Source organism: Myiozetetes cayanensis, unplaced genomic scaffold, assembly GCF_022539395.1.
Source record: "Myiozetetes cayanensis isolate MyiCay16 unplaced genomic scaffold, myiCay2020 scf35, whole genome shotgun sequence".
NCBI classification, from domain to species: domain Eukaryota; kingdom Metazoa; phylum Chordata; class Aves; order Passeriformes; family Tyrannidae; genus Myiozetetes; species Myiozetetes cayanensis.
In genome coordinates this window covers 729,895-747,314 of record NW_026087577.1, presented here as the reverse complement: position 1 = coordinate 747,314, position 17,420 = coordinate 729,895, and the positions used below count along the sequence as shown (strand labels likewise).

The following is a 17,420-nucleotide window of genomic DNA, read 5'->3' as shown; positions in this document are numbered from 1 at the left end:
GAACACCAGGAGCGGCTGAGGGAGCTGGGAGGGCTCAGCCTGGAGAAAAGAAGGCTCAGGGGGGTACCTTCTTGCTCTCTGCAACCTCCTGACAGGAGGGGGGAGAGGGGAGGGGTCAGACTCTGCCCCAGGTAATAAGAAACAGGATGAGAAGAAACGTTCTCAAGTTACATCAGAGGTTTAGGTTGGATATTAGAGAAAATTTCTTCACAGAAAGGGTTGTCCAGCCCTGGCACAGGCTGCCCCATCCAACCTGGCCTTGAACACTTCCAGGGTTGGAGCAGCCACAGCTGCTCTGGTTAATCAGTGCCAGGGCCTCCCCACCCTCACAGCCAACAATTCCTTCCCCATATCCCATCTAACCCTGCCCTCTGGCAGTGGGAAGCCATTTCCTCTTGTCCTGTCCCTCCAGCCCTTGCCCAAAGTCCCCCACCCAGCTCTCCTGGAGCCCCTTTAGTCACTGGAAGGCTGCACTAGGGAAGGTTTGGAGAGCACAAGGGATCATCCTGAAAAAACCCCAAACCCTGAGCTCAGGATGTTCCCCTGGGGGAAGGGGTGTGGCTGTGCCTGGGAGGCTCTTGCTGATTTAGCAGCCCAGCAGTCCCAGGGGCTGCTCCAACCTGCAAGCAACCTCTCCCCAGCACTGGGGGGATGCTCTGAAAGCAGATCATTGCAGGAATAAACACTAGAAAAGGGATTGTTTTAATAAAATATAATGGCCAGTCTTCGCGAGCGAAGATCCGGGGAAGGTCTTTCCACCTTCCAGCCTGCGCATTGGATTTTTTAGGTGAGACACAGTGTGCGCGGAACTGAGCCCACCCTTTAATCCTAAGGTTCATCTGCCGGGGCCAAGCGAGCTTGGACGGTGGCAGCGAGGTCCTTAGGACGTAGGTGGGTTGCCTTTAAGGGCTAACGAGCCCCACCTGCCCAGGAGTGGCCCTGACCGGGAATCGAACCCGGGCCTCCGCGGTGATAGCGCGGCGCCTTTACCACTAGACCACCAGGGGATCCAGGGATTGTTTTAGTGACATGATAAACCCACTTTTATTTATGTGCTCTGCCAGCTCTTAAGGTCGTTTAAAGATACATGTCTGAGTGGAGGGGAGAAAAAATAACCCTCCCTCCCTCCCTTTAGTGTTGAGAAGGGTGCTGTTTGTTCCCCAGACCTTCTGGTGGCTGCTCTGCTGCGATGGCAGAAGAACATGGAAGGCAGAAAAGTGCAAATTCATTGAGCAGGGAATTGTATGCAGAGATGAAAACTTTCAGAAAGAACAATTTAATGACTCTCTGAGAACCTACAGGTTGTGAAACTGCATTACTCAGGCTCTGTAGGGTAAGAAGCCACTGATTTGTTCTTTATTATTTTCACTAGTGCTAATTTTTCACCAGTTTTGAAGCCAGTCTGAGCCTGTAGATGTTGAATTAAGGATTATTTATTCTCCTGTTGACAGGCTGTTTACTCCACTGTGCTGTCCTTGTTGATATGATAGCACTGAAATTATCTTCCAAATTTGAGAACTTTCTGGACAATTGTCCCCTGGAGCTGGCTGTGAGAGCTCTGGACATCAAAATATTTACTTGTGAGGTAAACTCTCCCACTGTTCATTCCACAATTTTAACTCTTTCTGCTGAGAAGGAAATGCTTCTTGTCTTCATCTTTAATGGAAAAGGAGACAAGCAAGAGTCCATGACATTTTGTCTCTGTGTGAGTTCTCCTTCCTGTAGATGATGATCAGATTCCTTTAATTTGTCAAACGAGCTTTTTGCAGAATTAGAACTTGCCCTTGAAGGTTATGTCACCTTTGTGGGTATCACCTTCCCACAGCAGCTCAGCAGTGAGGAGCAGCTGGACCTGATCTGCTGTGCCTGATCCTTCCCAGGCATCACCCACCTGATTTGTAGTGGAGGAGACTGTGAAGGCAAACAGGACATTTTGGAGCCTGGCTGTGAGTTTCTCTGGATGCTTTCACTTCACAGGGTAGCTCCTTGAGCCCTCTGAGGACGCCCCTATTCTCTTGTGATAAAGTGAAAATCGTGAGAGAATTCCTGTACAAGAACAAGAATCTTCATGTGTGAGCCCCAACTGCTCTCAACTGCCCTGTAGAAGCTGGATTTTTAGGTAATGAGTAAATGAAAAGCTCGATTATAAAACCCTCACATTTCCTTTTTTTTATTTTCCAGGAATATCCTTCCCCTCTGCAACTGCATCCCTCCTGCTGCCAGTGGGCAGCTCAATCTTCAAGCTACATCTTTTCAATTGCAGTGATTTGAAAACCGATGCTGGCATTTCTCCACCTGATGGGCTTCTCCCTAAATCAGACTTAATCAACTCCACTGCAGACTAACAACATGGAAATAGGCCCTGGAGCTTGGAAAGCACATGCCAGAATTGCCTTCATGCCACTTCTCTGCTGCTTGTTTTTGTTATGGAGTGTTTGGAGTCAGGGTACTTGGATACTTGGGAGGATGAAGAACGAGAACACTTCTGCTCCAGTCCTTGATTCCTGCCCAGAGCAGTCTCACAGTGACCCTGTGCCTGTCCTCTGTTCCCCACTACAATCTGCTTTATGGCAGAGGGAAGATGTTTCTGTCACAGAAATCAGCACTCTCGCTGCTCTGGGACAAAGCCTGATGCAAACTTCAGCTTTCCAAGCCAATTTAGGAGTGCTCCTATTGTTAATCCCCAGATTAATAACTTCCAATAATAGAGCTGCATTTCTTAATGAAAACCACGTTACCAAGTTGCTGCTGATGGTTCTTGGGAGCCAACCTCGTGTTTTATTTCAGGTTTCACCATCTGCCCAGGAGGCAGGAGGATGCTGGAAGTGGAGCAGGAGTATGTGATAGCTGTGGAAGTTTGTGACACCAAAGTGTATTTATCTGATGGGAATGTGTGTTTACTTAACAACGAGCAGCTGCCAAAGGGAGTGCCATGGGGAACTGTGCTACAGATTTTAGCACTAATAAGGAAATGAGAGAATGAGAAGGGAATTAACCCTTGTTGTGTTATCTCAGTCTCTCCTTCACACACGGTTCTATTCCCATATAATCCCCAAAAATCTTCTGTGTGACAAACTACTATAGAAATGCAAAATTCTGCATTTCTGGAAAGTGCATTGGGTGTTCCTTGGAAGAAAACACACTTTTCACTGATTTCTGTCGATTCACAGGACCTGAGAATAACTCACCATAATAAAACACAACAGGTTTCTGTTCTGCAGGTAAGAGGCAAAGGTGGGAGTAATTTTCTTCACTTTTTTTTTTCTCTAGTCCAATAGGCCATGTACCAACACTCCTGTTCATACCTATGTGAAAGCAGCTGCCCTGTGCTTGAGGTTATGCCATATTTCACAAAAATCACAGATTCACAGATTCACAGATTGCTTTGGGTTGGGAGGGACCTTAAAGATCATCCCATTCCAATCCCCTGCCTGCACTGGGGGGTGGGAGCAGGGGTCTCCACTGTCCTGGCAGATGCAGGGGGCTGGTAGGATGGGGTCCCTGATATCCTGGGAGATGGAGACAGGAGTCTGCACTGCCCTGCAGGACAGAAGCTCCCAGGAGTCTCTGCTGGACTTGGAGTGTCCCGAGGCTACAGAGTGGTGAAGGTGGGGGTCTCTGCAGCCTTGCACATTTGAGGAGGGGGTCTCTGCTGCCCTGGACAATGGAGATGAGGTGGCTCTTGGCTGCATGGGATGATGCAGGTGGAGGTCTCCTCTGTCCTGGGGGCCAGGGCTGGGAGGCCTCCAGTGCCTCAGGCAAGTGAGAGGAGGATCTTGGCTGTCCCAGGTAACCCAGAAGGGGATCTCCTCTGTCCTGGCAGATCAAGGCAGGGGTCACCACTGCATCTCTATTGGACTTGGGGGTCTCCACTATACAGGCTGGTGAAGGTGGGGGGTCTCTGGGTACCTTCCCAAGGGCTCCACTGGCCAACACTTCCTGGTATGGTTTCCAAATTCCAGACCCCCTCCTGGGTGTCTCTGGAGCCAAACTCCACTGCCCTCAGCCCTGGCACAGAGCAGGGGAGATGTGGACACCACTTCCTACACCTCTGGCCAGACAGAACACTCAGCACAGACCTGGTCAGCCCCTCAGTAAAAAAGCTGCAGTATTTTATCACAGCCTGACTTTCCCAGCTTTCACTGGGGAAGGTTTGGGGAGGCTTTCACTCCTTTTCCAGCAGGTACACTGCTCTCCCCACAGACTGGCTCCACTGTGCTGCATCAATACCTCTGCTCCACGCTGATTTTGGGCATCAGAACCCACTTTTTCCCTTTAACATCCCTCCACTGCCCTGAAATCCACCCAGCGTGGCGTGAGGAACCCCACTGCCCAAAGACAGCGCTCTCTCCTCACCAGTCACCCCAATGTGAGTCAGGCTGTAGCTGGGAGGCCACCCCTGAAGCTCCCAGTACCCCCACGTTCCGCTGTGCCAACCTGCTCATGGTCCCCAAGTTCCTGGGCAAAGAGGGTCGGCTTTACGTTCTCTCCTTTGTCTTCGCCGCCATCTACCACGGTAGGGCCCCCCCAATGTCCCTGTGCCCCACAGTGGGGTCCTGACAGCTGGCAGGCTCTGAGCCACCCCTGCTCATGCACCAGGGCCCGTGGCAACCTCTGGTACAACCTGATGGAGGCGAAACGCTCAATGGACTGCGTGGTGGATCTGCAGGTCAACCACACGAGGGGTCTCTGGCAGGTGTCGATGTCCCCCTGGAGGAGCTGGTGGTGAGGGGGGCCCAGGGGAGGGGGTAAGGGGGGCTGGGGGAGTGGTTGTGCTCTGTATCAGCCACCTTGAGAGTGATGCACCCCTCCCCAGCACCTCACGTTCCCCTCCCCACTCACCAGCCCAGGTGGCTGCCGTGCTCACTGTGCTCGCTGTGCCCTGTGTGCCCACTACAGGGGGACAAAACGCTTCCACTGCCAGAGCCTGTCATACAGGAGGAGCCCACAGGCTGCCCTCTTACTGCACTGGCAAACACCACTGAGGACTGGCTGGCTGGGGGCACCAGCCAACCCCAAAACCCACCCCCTTCTGGCTGTGCCAGGCTCATTTGGGTTGGCACAGGGCACTGCAGGCTGACCTGGGCCAGGCAGAGCAGGGCCAGTGGGCCAGGGCAGGCAGATGCTCCAGTGCTGCTGCCCTGTGATGCTGTGGGGCTTTGGCAGGCTGGGGACATGGCACCAGGTGAGTCCCCCTGTGGCACACGGGGTGGTCAGGCCAGGCCCTGGGGCTGTGGACGTCCCATCCCCGGGGGGGTTGGGTGTTGAAGGGGGTGTTCAGGGCCCAGTGGTGCCCCCGCAGCAGCTGCACCATCGGGGACGTGCCCACCATGTGTGCAGACACAGTGACTGTGGGATGGGAGGCTGGGAGAGGGTGGGGGAGGCCCTGCATTGCCAGGGGGCAGAGTGGGGCCCAGGGAGTTGCTCCCCAGGGCCACGGCCTCACTTTGGTAGGGGTGTAGAGGGAAACACTCCTGGAGGGGCAGCTTCTCACCTTGTCCCGGGACAGGCAGGCATCAGGTCCCGGGTGATCTCCAAGATGGAACCCATCCCATTTACATCTGCAGGGTGAGTGTAGCCAGGGGAGCCCCTGCTCCCCCACACCTCTGGCAGTGGCAGATGAAGTCCAGCAGCCAGAAGAGGCTGTGGTCAGCCAGAAATTGGCTGCACCCCCTCCTGCTCTGACAGCCACAGCTGTCGTGAGGAGACAACAAAGTGAGGGACAGTAGCGGGCAGGACAAGGAGGCAACCAAACCCAGGCAGGTGCCTTCCTCCAGCAGATGTGAGGTCACCTCCTCCCTCAGCTGAGGGAGGGAGAGAGGGAGTGAGGGAGGAAAAGAGGTGAGGAGGAAAACAGAGAGAAAGAGAAAAAGGTAATACAGAAAAAGATAGTGAAAGAAAAAAAAGAAAGAAAGAAGGAAAAAGGAAAGGAGGAAAAAAGAAAAGCAGAACAGGAAAAAGAGAGAAAAAGGAAAAAAGAGAAAGAAAATCAGAAAAGAAGCAAGAAAGCAAGAAAACATAAAAAAACCCATACACATAAGAAAAAAAGGCAACAAAACAAGCAAGGAAAAAAAAAAGAAAACCCGCAAAAACTCCAAACCAAAAAAGCCCCAGGCTCTCACCACCCTGGTTCCAGGGCCGTGCCCTGCCCGCTGCTGCCGCGCTCTGGTGCTGCGAGCGCCTTTACCCCGAGCAGAGCCTTTTAAAGCCTTTGGGTCCCGCCCCCAGGGCTGGTCTCAGCTCCTGCACGTTTCTCCTCCACTGAATCTTCTGGAAGTGGCTCTGGGGGGTCCTTTTTGCGGCCCCACCCGTGTGCCCCAGCACGGTCCCCTGGTCTGAGTGCCTCTGGATATGCCAGGGTGGCAGGTTCTCCCGTGGAACAGGCAGTTGTGAGATGCTGTGACCTAGAACAGCAGCAGTGGAATGCTCCTCTGGCAACACTAGAACACAAACAAAACTGGGGGAATGCTCTCCTGGACTTGCCAGCAGCTGGAACTGGGGCCGGGCACAGCCTTCTCCATCACGGCATGGTGACCACGCTGCTGGTGCTGCCCCAGCTGTGGGCCCAGGAGCCAGGAGGGTGCTGGGGGGGTGTCAGTTCCCAGCTGAGCCCCAGGATTGCCCTGTCCCCACAGGGGAGGGGACGATGCTGCTGCTGGAGCTGGGCAGGGCCCCAACAATCCTGCACAGCGTGGCCCAGGAGGCAGAGTCGCTGTCCTGGCTCGTCCTCTGGATCTGAAAGGAAGTCATGGGCATTGTGGAATTCATGGCAACCCTGTTCTGCAGAGGAGTAATCACTCTTTCTGACAGCCTTTGAGCTGTTCCATCAGCTCATCTTCACAGCCAGGGAAGCCCAGCAGGTCGGGCACCTCTCTCTGTTCCTCCTTGTTTAGCACCCGGCCCCAAATGGGGCTGCACCAGCAGCAGATCTGTGTGACCTGAGGGGTGTGTTTGGGGCTCTTGGCCCCTGATTCTGGAGGAATTGAACCCTGATCCTTCTCCTTGCTCTCCTCCCTCATCACTTTACAGAGCCACTGTGGACATGGACCTTCCTGATGCGCTGCCTGTGTCGTAAATAACAACGGTTAATGGGATGGTACACAGCGGTCAGTGGAACAGTGGAACATGTTGAGAGCTCTGCAACCACCTATGGAACAAGTCAAACCAGCCCAATCCAGTTTGTTCAGGAACCTCCTGTGCAGCTTAGATGAAAAAAACACCGTATATGGGAGAGCAGGATGAAAACTCAGAAGTTCAGTGGCTCAACGACCACAGGAGGCCCTAAAGACTCTCCAGGAAGACCCTCTGAGACTGCACAGGCTCAAGAGACTTAACAAATTAGATCCATGTATCACCTCGAGCCATGGCAGGCAGAGCCATCCCCCCCTGCAGCCAGCACTGCACCTCGATGTGGGGAAGAGCTCAATGTAGACCTGGCCCCAGGGCTGAGCTGGGGAAGGTCAGGGAATGATGGCAGGAACCCCGGAGGTGCCCTGTGCTACAGGACACTGCTGCTTGGGGTGAGGCCTCTGGACCAAAACTTCTCCTGGTCCTCTAAATAAAGGTGTTGTTTCAGGCTGTTTGTGTGATGGGAGGCTGGGGGGGGAGGTGTAGAAAAGCCCCCTGGGCTGGGCACTGTTAGGGGGCCTGGAGGGGCACCCCATCCCCCCCAGCCACTGCCAGCAGCTTCTCTCTGGAGTTGGACTCCAGGATCCTTGTAGGTCCCTCCCAACCTAGGAGGTTCTAAGATTCTACTCCCCAGTTTTCTGGCTCAAACCCCACAGTGCAGTTCCTCCACAGAGGGAGCTGGGATGGAAACTCTTGGCTGCCTCTGTGAGACTCCTGTGGAGAACGGACAGGGATTAACTGCAATGCCCCTGGAGCTCTCCAGGTGACTGCAGGACAAACCACACGCACCACGTGCAGCAGGAAGCCACTGCTGGGCTGCAGCTGCTGCAGAGCCATTTCCACTGTCAGCTGAAAGGCACTTACAAAGTGAGGGGAGAACCTCCTGTCAAAGTCCCGCTGAGCCAAGATTCCTCCCTGCCCGGGAGCACTGGTGAAACCAACCTGGAAAAGGCAGGGAAGAGACAGGCTTGACCACTCTCCTTCTTGGGGCAGAGCTGGGCAGGGTGAGGGCTCAGGGACAGCGCCCCGACCCTCCAGCTGCAAGAGCAGGGTCAGGGGATCTGCAGGGCTCCTCTAAATCCTCCACTTACCACGACCTGTCCTCCCTCCTGTGCCAGGTACGTGATGGTGGCAGAGGTGAAGTTGAAGTACCCAGCTTTGAGAGGCCTCAGAACCACAGTGTGGGACACGTTACTCGCTCTGGGAGCCGGGCGTTAAGGGGAATGGTTGGGTTTCATTGCAGGCAGAAAACACAGGTGGAAAAGGCAGTGCTGCTGACAGATCCAAGTGCTTATGGTCACAGACAGCCTGGCCTCCCTGAGGCTGATCCAGCTGCTCCTCCACGTAATCAAATCCAACGTACCAAATTATGGTACCTCATTAATGTTGTAAGAGTCCAATATGACATCATCATCATCACCAATACTTCTCTTAGTGGTAGTGCACTCAGCAAGCCTGAGTCTGCCTTTAAAAAATAAAAAATGATTTAAAAAAACCCAATAAACCCCAAACCCCTTTAACACTCTTTTTTACTCTCTCCCATACTTTCCTCTTTCCCTGCTGCTCTGGGCAAAGCTCCTCCAAGCTGTTGATTATGGAAAGCCATTTGATCCCTGATGGCCATTGTGGCCACATAACCACAGGTTGGGCTCCTCCCTCCCAGCCCACCCCTCTGCAGGGTTTACTGCAGTCAGGGCAGGCTGGTCCCCGTCCCCAAGCACTGACACAGCACCTGGCCTGGGCCTGAGACCCTCAGAGCTTTTTACAAAGAAGAGACTTGAATTTCTCTGCAAAGTGCCTTCCTCATGCAGCACCAACCTACTCCTTCCCTCTGATTTCCTTCTTGGCTGCCAGCTCCTGGGAGCTGGAAGGGAGCAGGTAACTGTGAGAGGGGAAGACAAAGCCTTGTTGTGGAGCAGAGCAACTCAAGGGAGAAAAATGAGACGAGCTGGAAGCTTTTCCAGGCACAGATGGTGTGAAAGGACAAATGGGGCTGGTTTTGTGCCCTCGGACTCTGTAATTAACACTGAGCAACCAGATGGGCCAGGAATTGTTGGAGATCTGGGACTGGCAGGAATGGGACAGTGCTGAGGAGCCTCTCAGCCCTGTAGCACGTGTGGTGCTCAGGGTAGTTTTGCCCACGAGCTGCAGGGTCAGTGCATGGGCTGTGTCCTTGATGAGGCACATTCATGGAAGATTCATGTAATCACGGACTCTCCTGAGTTGGAAGGGACCCACAAGGATCATTTAGTCCAACTTCTGACCCTGCACAGCCCCAACAATCCCACCATGTGCCTGAGAGCATTGTCCAAACACGCCTTGAGCTCTGGCAGCCTTGGGAAGCCTGTTCCAGTGTCTGACCAGCCTCTGGGGGAAGAACCTTTTCCTAAAATCCAATCTAAACCTCCCCTGACACAGCTCCAGCTGTTCCCTCGGGTGCTTGAGTCCAGCCCTCTGGCTCAGGTGGGCTGCTCCCTTGAAACAGCACTGTGGGATGGGAGGAGGGACAAGCCAGACACCTGGCAGAGCTGGGGCTGGAGGGGCTTTCCCTGGATTTGATGGATTTTTAACTCCTTTGAGTTATGCCTAAGAATCAGAGAACTGAGACCACCAAAAGTGCAACTCCTAGGGGTCCCTTCATGTCTGCAGAGTGGGGGGCTCAGCACCCAGCCTGGAGGGATTGGCCATCCCCAGCCCTGGGTAGTGGCAAGCCTGGTGCCATGCCCTCCATCCCTGCTTATCTCTGCATCCCTCCTGCCTGGGAGGATCCCTTCCTCCTGCCTGGCCAGCTGGTTTGTGAGCTGGGTGCTGAACCTCCACCAGGAGGAAGAGGAGGAAAAAGCAGGGCAGGACTGACCACTCAGGGACCCGGGAGTGGGATGCAGGGCTGGGAGAGGGACAGTCTGGGGGAAACATGATTTTTTTCCCCTCTTGGAAACATCACTTTGAGGCTGGATGATCACATCCTGTGGGCCAAGCTCCAAGTCATTCCCTGGGCAATTTAACCCATCCCTCCCCCAAACCAGACACAGAGCTGTTTGGAGAAGGGCTTTATTGGGCAAGGTCGGCTCCAGCAGGAAGGGAGGCGAATCCCACCCCCTCCCCATGGAGCAGGGCTCCTTGGGTCTTGCTCCAGGCCTTGTTTGCCCGCCCTGCAGGAGACTCCCGGTGCGGAGGGTTTGCAGCCCAGCAAAACCTTGCCGTGCCTGGGCAGGGAACGGGGGCCCAGCAGGATGTGCCAGCACCCCTGTGCCATCGGGGCTCTCCCCAGTCTCCCGGGCCTCCCTCACCCCCAGTGCCGGAGCTTGGCTCCGCTGCCCTTGGAGCGGCCCTCGGGCTGCGGCGCTGCCACAGAGAGGAGGTTCTCGGGCTCCAGGACGAACATGCCGTACAGGTTCCACACCAGCATGGCCAGGAGCGGCAGGAAGGTCATGCTGAAGCCGAAGGCGCGGAAGGAGCGGCTGATGGCGTAGGAGAGCCAGAAAATCAACCTGGAGAGGGCAGAGGGTGCGGGCTCAGCGGGGGCGATGCCGCGGGGCTGGCACCAGCTTCGCTTGGGGGTTCTGACCAGGGAGGGTTTTCCTGGCACAGCCGCTGCGGGAAGTGGGGTGCGGGTGAAGAACCCTCCGGGGCTGTGGATGGACAGGTGAGGTGCTGCCAGAGCAGGAGTCACACCGAGGGACGGTGTTTGCCGGTGCTGACGGAGCCTGGTGGTGCCCCCAGGGTGAAGGAGCCACTTACCGGGAGATGGCGAAGAGCCCCGTGAGCAGCGGGATGAGCTTGAGGAGCTCCTGAGGGAGGTAGGTGGCCAGCACGACCATGTTGAGGAAGTAGAGGATGAAGAGCTGGATGGACTGGGAGACGAAGGTGCGGTGGATCTCCACCTCCCGCTGCAGCTCCCCAAAGGGCTCCAGGGCAGAGGAGCAGAGGCGGGAGATGCCGCTGATGATCATCCCTGGGGGGGCAGAGACAGGGGCTGAGCAGGCACCCAGAGGAGCTTCAGTGGGGGCTAAGGAGCACTAGGGAGGGGAGGAAAACTCCACCTGCTGCACCCCCTGGGAGCGGTGGAGCCGCAAAGAGCTTGGCCCCCCAGCTCCGGTCCCCACAGCCCCGGGGCTCACAGGGGGTACCCCGACCCCCCGGCTCACCCAGCACCACGGGGAAGGTGGCGAAGGCGGAGCAGCGCAGCGCGTACACCAGGCGGGCGCTGACGGTGGGCAGCAGCGGGGCGTCGAAGGGCAGGAAGACGTAGGCGCCGTAGAGGAGGCAGGGGCAGAGGAGCAGGGCCCCCGCCACCGAGGCCACGGCCTTGAGGTTGTCGGAGCCACGCGGGCACTGCGGCCCCTCCACCGGGGGCTTGGCCACGCGCCCCTCAAAGCCCAGGGGGTCCCGGTAGCGCGAGGGGCCGAGGGGGAGGAAGACCTGCTTGTGGTGGAGGCTGCTGGGTCTGTTGCTGGGAGGAGCGTGGCCCCCCCTGCCCTCCTGCTGGGGCCACGGAGCGGGGTGCTGCTTCTGCTTGCAGGGACTCTGCTCGATGCACTGCGGGTCGATGGGCACGAAGACATGGGCCGCCGTCACGGGCAGCCCAGGGCCTTCCTCATCCTCCTTGGCCTCAGCTGGGGGGCAGGTGGGAGCAGCTTCCTCGGGGTCTTCGCGGCCCCCTCGGGACTCGAGCGCCTCTTTGCCTCCGCAGACTCCGGCTGGCCCTGGGCGCTGTGCTGGCACCGGTCCCACGGCAGGGTGGCATCAGGGTCCTCGAGGTGTTCATCCAGGGCTGGGGGCACCTTATCCAGGGCCACTTTCCCCAGCTCCAGCAAAGCCACCTCCTCGGGGGGCAGGACAGGGTCTGCAGCAGCCATGAGAGCAGCTGGGTCTGCACTGCTGACTCTGCTGACTCTGCTGCACTCGTGGTGTAGAGAGGGGATGAGGTTCCCGTCCCTTCCACTTTCACCCTGCACCAGGAGTAAGGAAACAGACAAAAAAAAAAACCACTGGAAATGAGAGGTTTGGGGTCATGGGGGCAAACTGGCACCCCTGGAGCCCCCAGCACCTGCCTGCCTGTGCACTACAAGGAGAGAGCAGCACCTGGTGTCCCCACATTCTGGGCCATGGCAGAGGGATCAGGGATTGTCTGGGTGGGCCAGATGAGCTCTGGTGGGGTGGGTCTGACTGGGAATGGCTTCCCCTGCTGGACAAACTCCCTGGGGGTTCTGGCTGGGCACAGTCTGGTGACCCTGGAGCAGCTGGATGATACAACCTGCTCTTCCACTGCTCTGTCTTGTGCCAGCACCACCCAAGCCCTGGGGAGAGCTGGCCTGGCTGTGCCTGGGAACACAGCTAGAGCCGGGATGGGCCAGGTTTGCAGCCTCTTGTAGCCAGAGACTGACGTGGAGTGGGTGCAGGGGGCTGCCAGGTGCCCTTCGTGGGGTGCAGGAGGCACAGGCAGAGCTCCCTCATCGTTCCCTTTAGGGGATGTTTCCCTCTGGGACATCCCTGTCCCTTCACCCATCCCGAGTGCTACCCCCACAGTGAAAATCTCCCCCTCTTCCCTCTGGATACGTTCATCCCTGCATCCCCAGGAGGAGCCGCGGGTGTGGGGAAACTGAGGCACGGCGCGGCGCAGGGCTCCCTGCGAGATCCACACGCGGAAGTTGCGGCTGCAGAGCAGCTTCCCGGGCCTCCCGCACCTCCAGCGCCCGCATCCCGCATCCCACCTCCCAGCCCCATTCCCAGCCCCACGGCACCGCCGCCCCTCGCTGCGGGACTCACTCGGGCAGGGCCGGGGGGCCATGGGGACCGCGGGGCAGCTCCAGGAGCCAGTGGGAATTCCTGCGCTCTCCCGGCCGCCTCTGAACCTTAAACCTGTCGGACCAGCTCAGGTGGGGCGGGCGGAGGGGCGGGCGCCGGAGCCTCGCCCGGCCGGGCGGACCCTCCGCCCGCCCCTTTCCCGGCTGTCCCCCCGGGGGGCTCCTGAAGTTCGATAAAATAACTGAACTGAAATAAAATATCGGCTTTGAGATGCTTTAAATGTCTGCTTTAATACGCGATGGTTTGGATACTCTTATCAGCCTGCATTTTTGGTGGTTTCGTCCTTGCGTTTCATGGACGTGGCTTGCTGGTGGGCTGGTCATTTATACCGTGAGGCAGCTCATAAATTAGCTTTTCGTTGTGTTGCCTTAAATGAGCTCCGTTTCAAACTCTACAGGTGATCGCTAGAAAAAGATGCTGTTTCTCTCCTGAGTGTTTTGCCACTTTCAGGATGTGTAGTGTACACCCAGAAGTAAACATGTATAAGAAGCACAGCTGCACTTTGTAGGAATAACACAATAAAATAAAATCTTTAAGAGTGTCTTTGAACCAGCGTCCCTGTTTGTTTTACTCTAGTCCATCGTGGGACCAGTATTCCTTTACAAGAATTAGGATAATTTTAGAAGCTGAGTTTAAATGAGAAGCTAATCTCAGAGCTCTCTGTTGAGAAAGGAGACATTGTCAGTCCTTGTTTATTCTGCGAGGGTGGGAGGTGGAAGTTTCTGCAAATCAAGCGTTCCCCCCGTTCTGATGCCTTAAAATCTCTAAGATTTTGCTATAGCTCATTAGTACTTTTAGCTTACTAAGTACCTTTGTGCAGGATTTTCGGAAGTGCTGTTTGGCATTCTTCGTTAAGAATCTCAACAAACAAGCGGCTTTAACGAGGTGAAGAGGTTTTCCGTCTGTAAAACGTACCGAGAAACAGACACAACACCTGATAACAAGCGGTCCGAAACTGCTTAGAAGCCTCGAAAGCGTTCCAGAAGGTGTGATGCTGTGCCAAAAGACCAAGGTACAAGATTGAGGGAGACAAAAGATAAGGGGACCACCGACTCCCAACTCGGGAGGAGGGACGGGGGAGGTCCGACGGGAGGGGTGGGTTTGGGGATGGGCGTAACCGGCGAGGTAAAGGCTAAATATTGTAATTAGAAACTGAATATTGTAATTGGATGGTGGTGTAAAGTTGTAACGCCAGTGTATTCCTCATGCACCCTTTGTCAAATATTCCTGTGGTGCCTTAAATACGTATTATATAGATTTTAGTATAGCCCTTAGCACTTTGAGTACCACTTTACTAAGTACCTTTGTGTTGAATTTCTGAAAATACCGTTTAACCTTCTTGTCAGGGATTCCAACAGATAAAGGCCTTTAGAGCATCTTGCCTGTAGCAGATGTGCTTAGAAAAAAAAAAACCATAAAGGTTTGAAATAACTGAATCAAAGCTATTCAGAGACCTCAGAAGCTTTGAAGTTGTTCCAAGAAGGACAGAGATGATGACAAAGAGTGGGATGAGGATGAAGGGGTGGTCCTTTGCAACCTCCAACTCTCATTCAAGAGGCGTGCAGAGGATGGCACTGAGGGAGGGACAGTTTTGGAAGTGGGTCTAACAGACGAGGCAACGTCCAAATATTGTAATTAGATGATAGTATAACGTTGTATAAAGTTGTAACACGTGTGTGGTTCGGTGTGCGTACTTTGGAAATGATTCCCATGCACCCGGTGTAAATCAACGAGTGCTTTTCGCTTTCTAAAAATCAAAAAGAGTCTTAGAGAGGGTGTTTTTTGGCTTTTTTTTTTTGGCTTTTAGGCATCACCTGTTCATCGGGGTGTGTCGAAATAAAAAAGTGCTTTTTGCTTTCTAAAACTCAAAAACTGAGTCCCAAAAACTGAGTCTCAAGCGAGTTGTTTTCTGGCTTTTAGCCATCATCTACGCATCCGGCGCGCCGCAACAAGATTTTCGGCTTTTCTAACACTCAAAAAGAGCCTTAGAGAGTTGTGGTTTTTTGGTTTTTAGGCCTTTTAGGGATCCCCCCCCCCGCTGACGCCGCCGCCGCCATGTTTTGCCCTCACGAAGTGCTGGCAGCGGCGCGCGAGCGCGAGCTCTCGCGAGGCTCAGCCGCCCCCGCCCGGCCCGCCCTGGCGCGGCGGGAAGTCTCGCGAGAGCGGCGCGGGAGGGGGGGCAAGGGGGCAGCCATGGCGGCCGAGCGGGGCCGGGGGCGGCGGCGGCGGCGGCGCGGGCGGTGCTGAGGGGACCGCACCGGGGCCGGGCCGAGGGGCCGCACCGGGGCCGGGCCGAGCCGGGTCGAGCCGAGGGGGCCGCCATGAGCCAGGGCGGCGGGGCCACCGGGGAGAGCGGCGAGCCGGAGGCCAAGGTGCTGCACACCAAGCGGCTGTACCGGTGAGGAGAGGGGCGCGGGGGTGCCGGGGAGGCTGCGGAGGGTCAGGGCGGGGGGCACTGCGGGAACGGGGAAGGGTGTGGGGAGGGGAACCGGGGGCAGAACGGAGCTGGGCAGGGCCAGGCGGCGGCTGGAAGGGGATCGGGGCAGGGGGGTTTAGGGAGGATGGAAGGGGAGAAGGTGAGGGAGTTGTCAGGGAAGGGTTCGGGGGGGGGCTGGGGAAGGAGATTGCGGAATGGAGGGAACGGCGGGGATTAATGAGGTGGGGGGAGGAATCTAGGGGAGACGATCCCCAGGCGAGGGGGATCGGAGGCACGTTCGGGAAGGACGGGGGAAGGCGGTATAACGGGATTTAGAGATTGTGGGAAACGGGGGGGAGAGATGGTGGAATTTAGGGGTGATCGACGCGAAGAAGTTGGGCGGGGAATCCAGGGAAAGTGTGCAGTGCAAAGGGAAAGGAGAAGGTTTAGGGAAGACCGGGGAGCAGGGAAAGGGGATACTGGGATTTTGTGGGATCCAGAGCAAAACATGGGAGGGGAGCACTGGTGAAAAGGGGCCTGGGGGCTCCAGGGGAGATGGGGAATCGTATTGAGATGGATCTTCCCAATAAAACACTCCCTGGGACTCTGCCCTGTGTCCCCACACCGTGCATTGGAAATGGCATCAGAGGACAGGAGTGGAGCAGTCCTGCCAGCCTTGGTGAGCCCCGTGGGATGAGGGTCCTGCTGTCAGCCCCAAGCTGCCTCTGCTCCGCTCACGCCTCGTGTTGTGAGGGTGGCCCAGGAATTTCCCTCTGCTGGCCCCAGCTCTCTGTCAGCACAGCAGGACCTGTGGTGGAGTTCCAGCATGGACAGTGGGGTTCAAAGACAAGCCGAGCGATGAAGACAAGACACGGATTTTACGTCGGGGTCTGTTCCTTCTTGTCTCGGTGACATTGGCCTTGTCCTTTCACCTCGTGGGACCTCACTGCCCTCCTGCAGCAGGACAGGGCTTTGCCTCCTGCTGGGGCCCGTGGCAGGGTCCATGCCCAGGGATCCCAGGCAGTAGTTGCAGGTTTGAGTGCTGGTTACTGGACTCTCTCTGTTTCCATCATGGTGCAAGCACTTTCCTGCACTTTGGAGGTGCAGTGGGTGCATTTCTTGGCACTGGAATGGCCCCTGGCCAGGTGAGGGATTGACATCCAGCCGAGGAAGGGTTGCTTCTGTTTGAGTTTTTATGGCAGAATAAGGTGTGTGGTTGCTTCGGAGCATTTTTGCAGCAGAAAAAGAAACCCCCTCTCCTGCAGGGATAGCTCTCCTTTAGCTGGGAGGAAGGATTTCAGTGCAGGGTTGTGATTTCAGTGCAGGATTTATAGTACCTGCAGTGGCCACAAATTTCCTTCTCTGTAGCAGAGAGCTCTGTGAGCGAGTTCCCACCTCAGCAGTCTCCTGTCAGTCCTGTCTGAGCCTGGAGTGGGGTTGGGTGAAGCAGGACCTTCCTGCCCTGGGTGGGTTGTGTGCTCAGTGTGCTCTCTGGGAACTCATGGCCATCGCATCAAGCGGCGCCTTCGAGTCCCAGGTGTGAATTGTCATGGTCACAGTCCCAGCTCTGCACTGTGATCCCGTGGGATCACTGCTGTATTTGCCTGTGGGAGTTGAGCACAGGTCCCCACAGCCCTTGGCAGCGTGTTTGTGTGTCCTTTCAGAGAGGAAGGTGTCCACTGTCTTGTAGGCTGCTCCCTGATCTTTTCCAAACCTTCCCGTATTGATAGTTCCCAAGTTTCACCTTGGAACGTGGCAACTGGATTATCCTGGGTGCTCTTTTCCAGTGCATCCTGTAGCTTTGGGTGACCAGGTTTATTTGACAGGTTTCTGGGTAACCATTAGCTCGTGGACTTGGTGTTTCTGTTCCTGTCTGGAGCTCGTTCCGGGCACTGGGATTTGTGACTGACACGTGTCATGAACGGCTGCAGGTCTTTTCCCTGAGGAATGTCTTATTCCTCAGAGGCTGTGGCTCTTAGTGATGTACTAAATAAAGAAACAGAGAGGGGACAAATAATTCTGCCTGCTGTGCTGCCCCATCCCAGACTGTTAATGGCACAGAGGGAAG

At 55.8% G+C, this 17,420-nt stretch overlaps 2 protein-coding genes across 3 annotated transcripts in view; one reads left to right on the top strand and one right to left on the bottom strand.

The window, feature by feature from the left end:
• Positions 1-10,414: 10,414 nt before the first annotated feature.
• On the bottom strand, positions 10,415-12,983 carry TMEM79 (transmembrane protein 79). Its single transcript, XM_050327897.1, is given in 5 exon segments — positions 10,415-10,619; positions 10,870-11,083; positions 11,277-11,783; positions 11,786-12,080; positions 12,898-12,983. Coding segments are annotated over 4 exon segments (1,128 nt in total). The 5' UTR covers positions 11,988-12,080; positions 12,898-12,983.
• A 2,228-nt stretch (positions 12,984-15,211) lies between these two features.
• SMG5 (SMG5 nonsense mediated mRNA decay factor) overlaps positions 15,212-17,420 on the top strand; it is a 29,964-nt gene continuing 27,755 nt past the window's right edge. For both annotated transcript variants that reach the window (XM_050327889.1, XM_050327890.1), the window contains exon 1: positions 15,212-15,334. In XM_050327889.1, the coding sequence (XP_050183846.1) occupies positions 15,258-15,334 (77 nt within the window). In that variant the 5' untranslated portion in view covers positions 15,212-15,257. The remainder of the gene's footprint in view (positions 15,335-17,420) is intronic.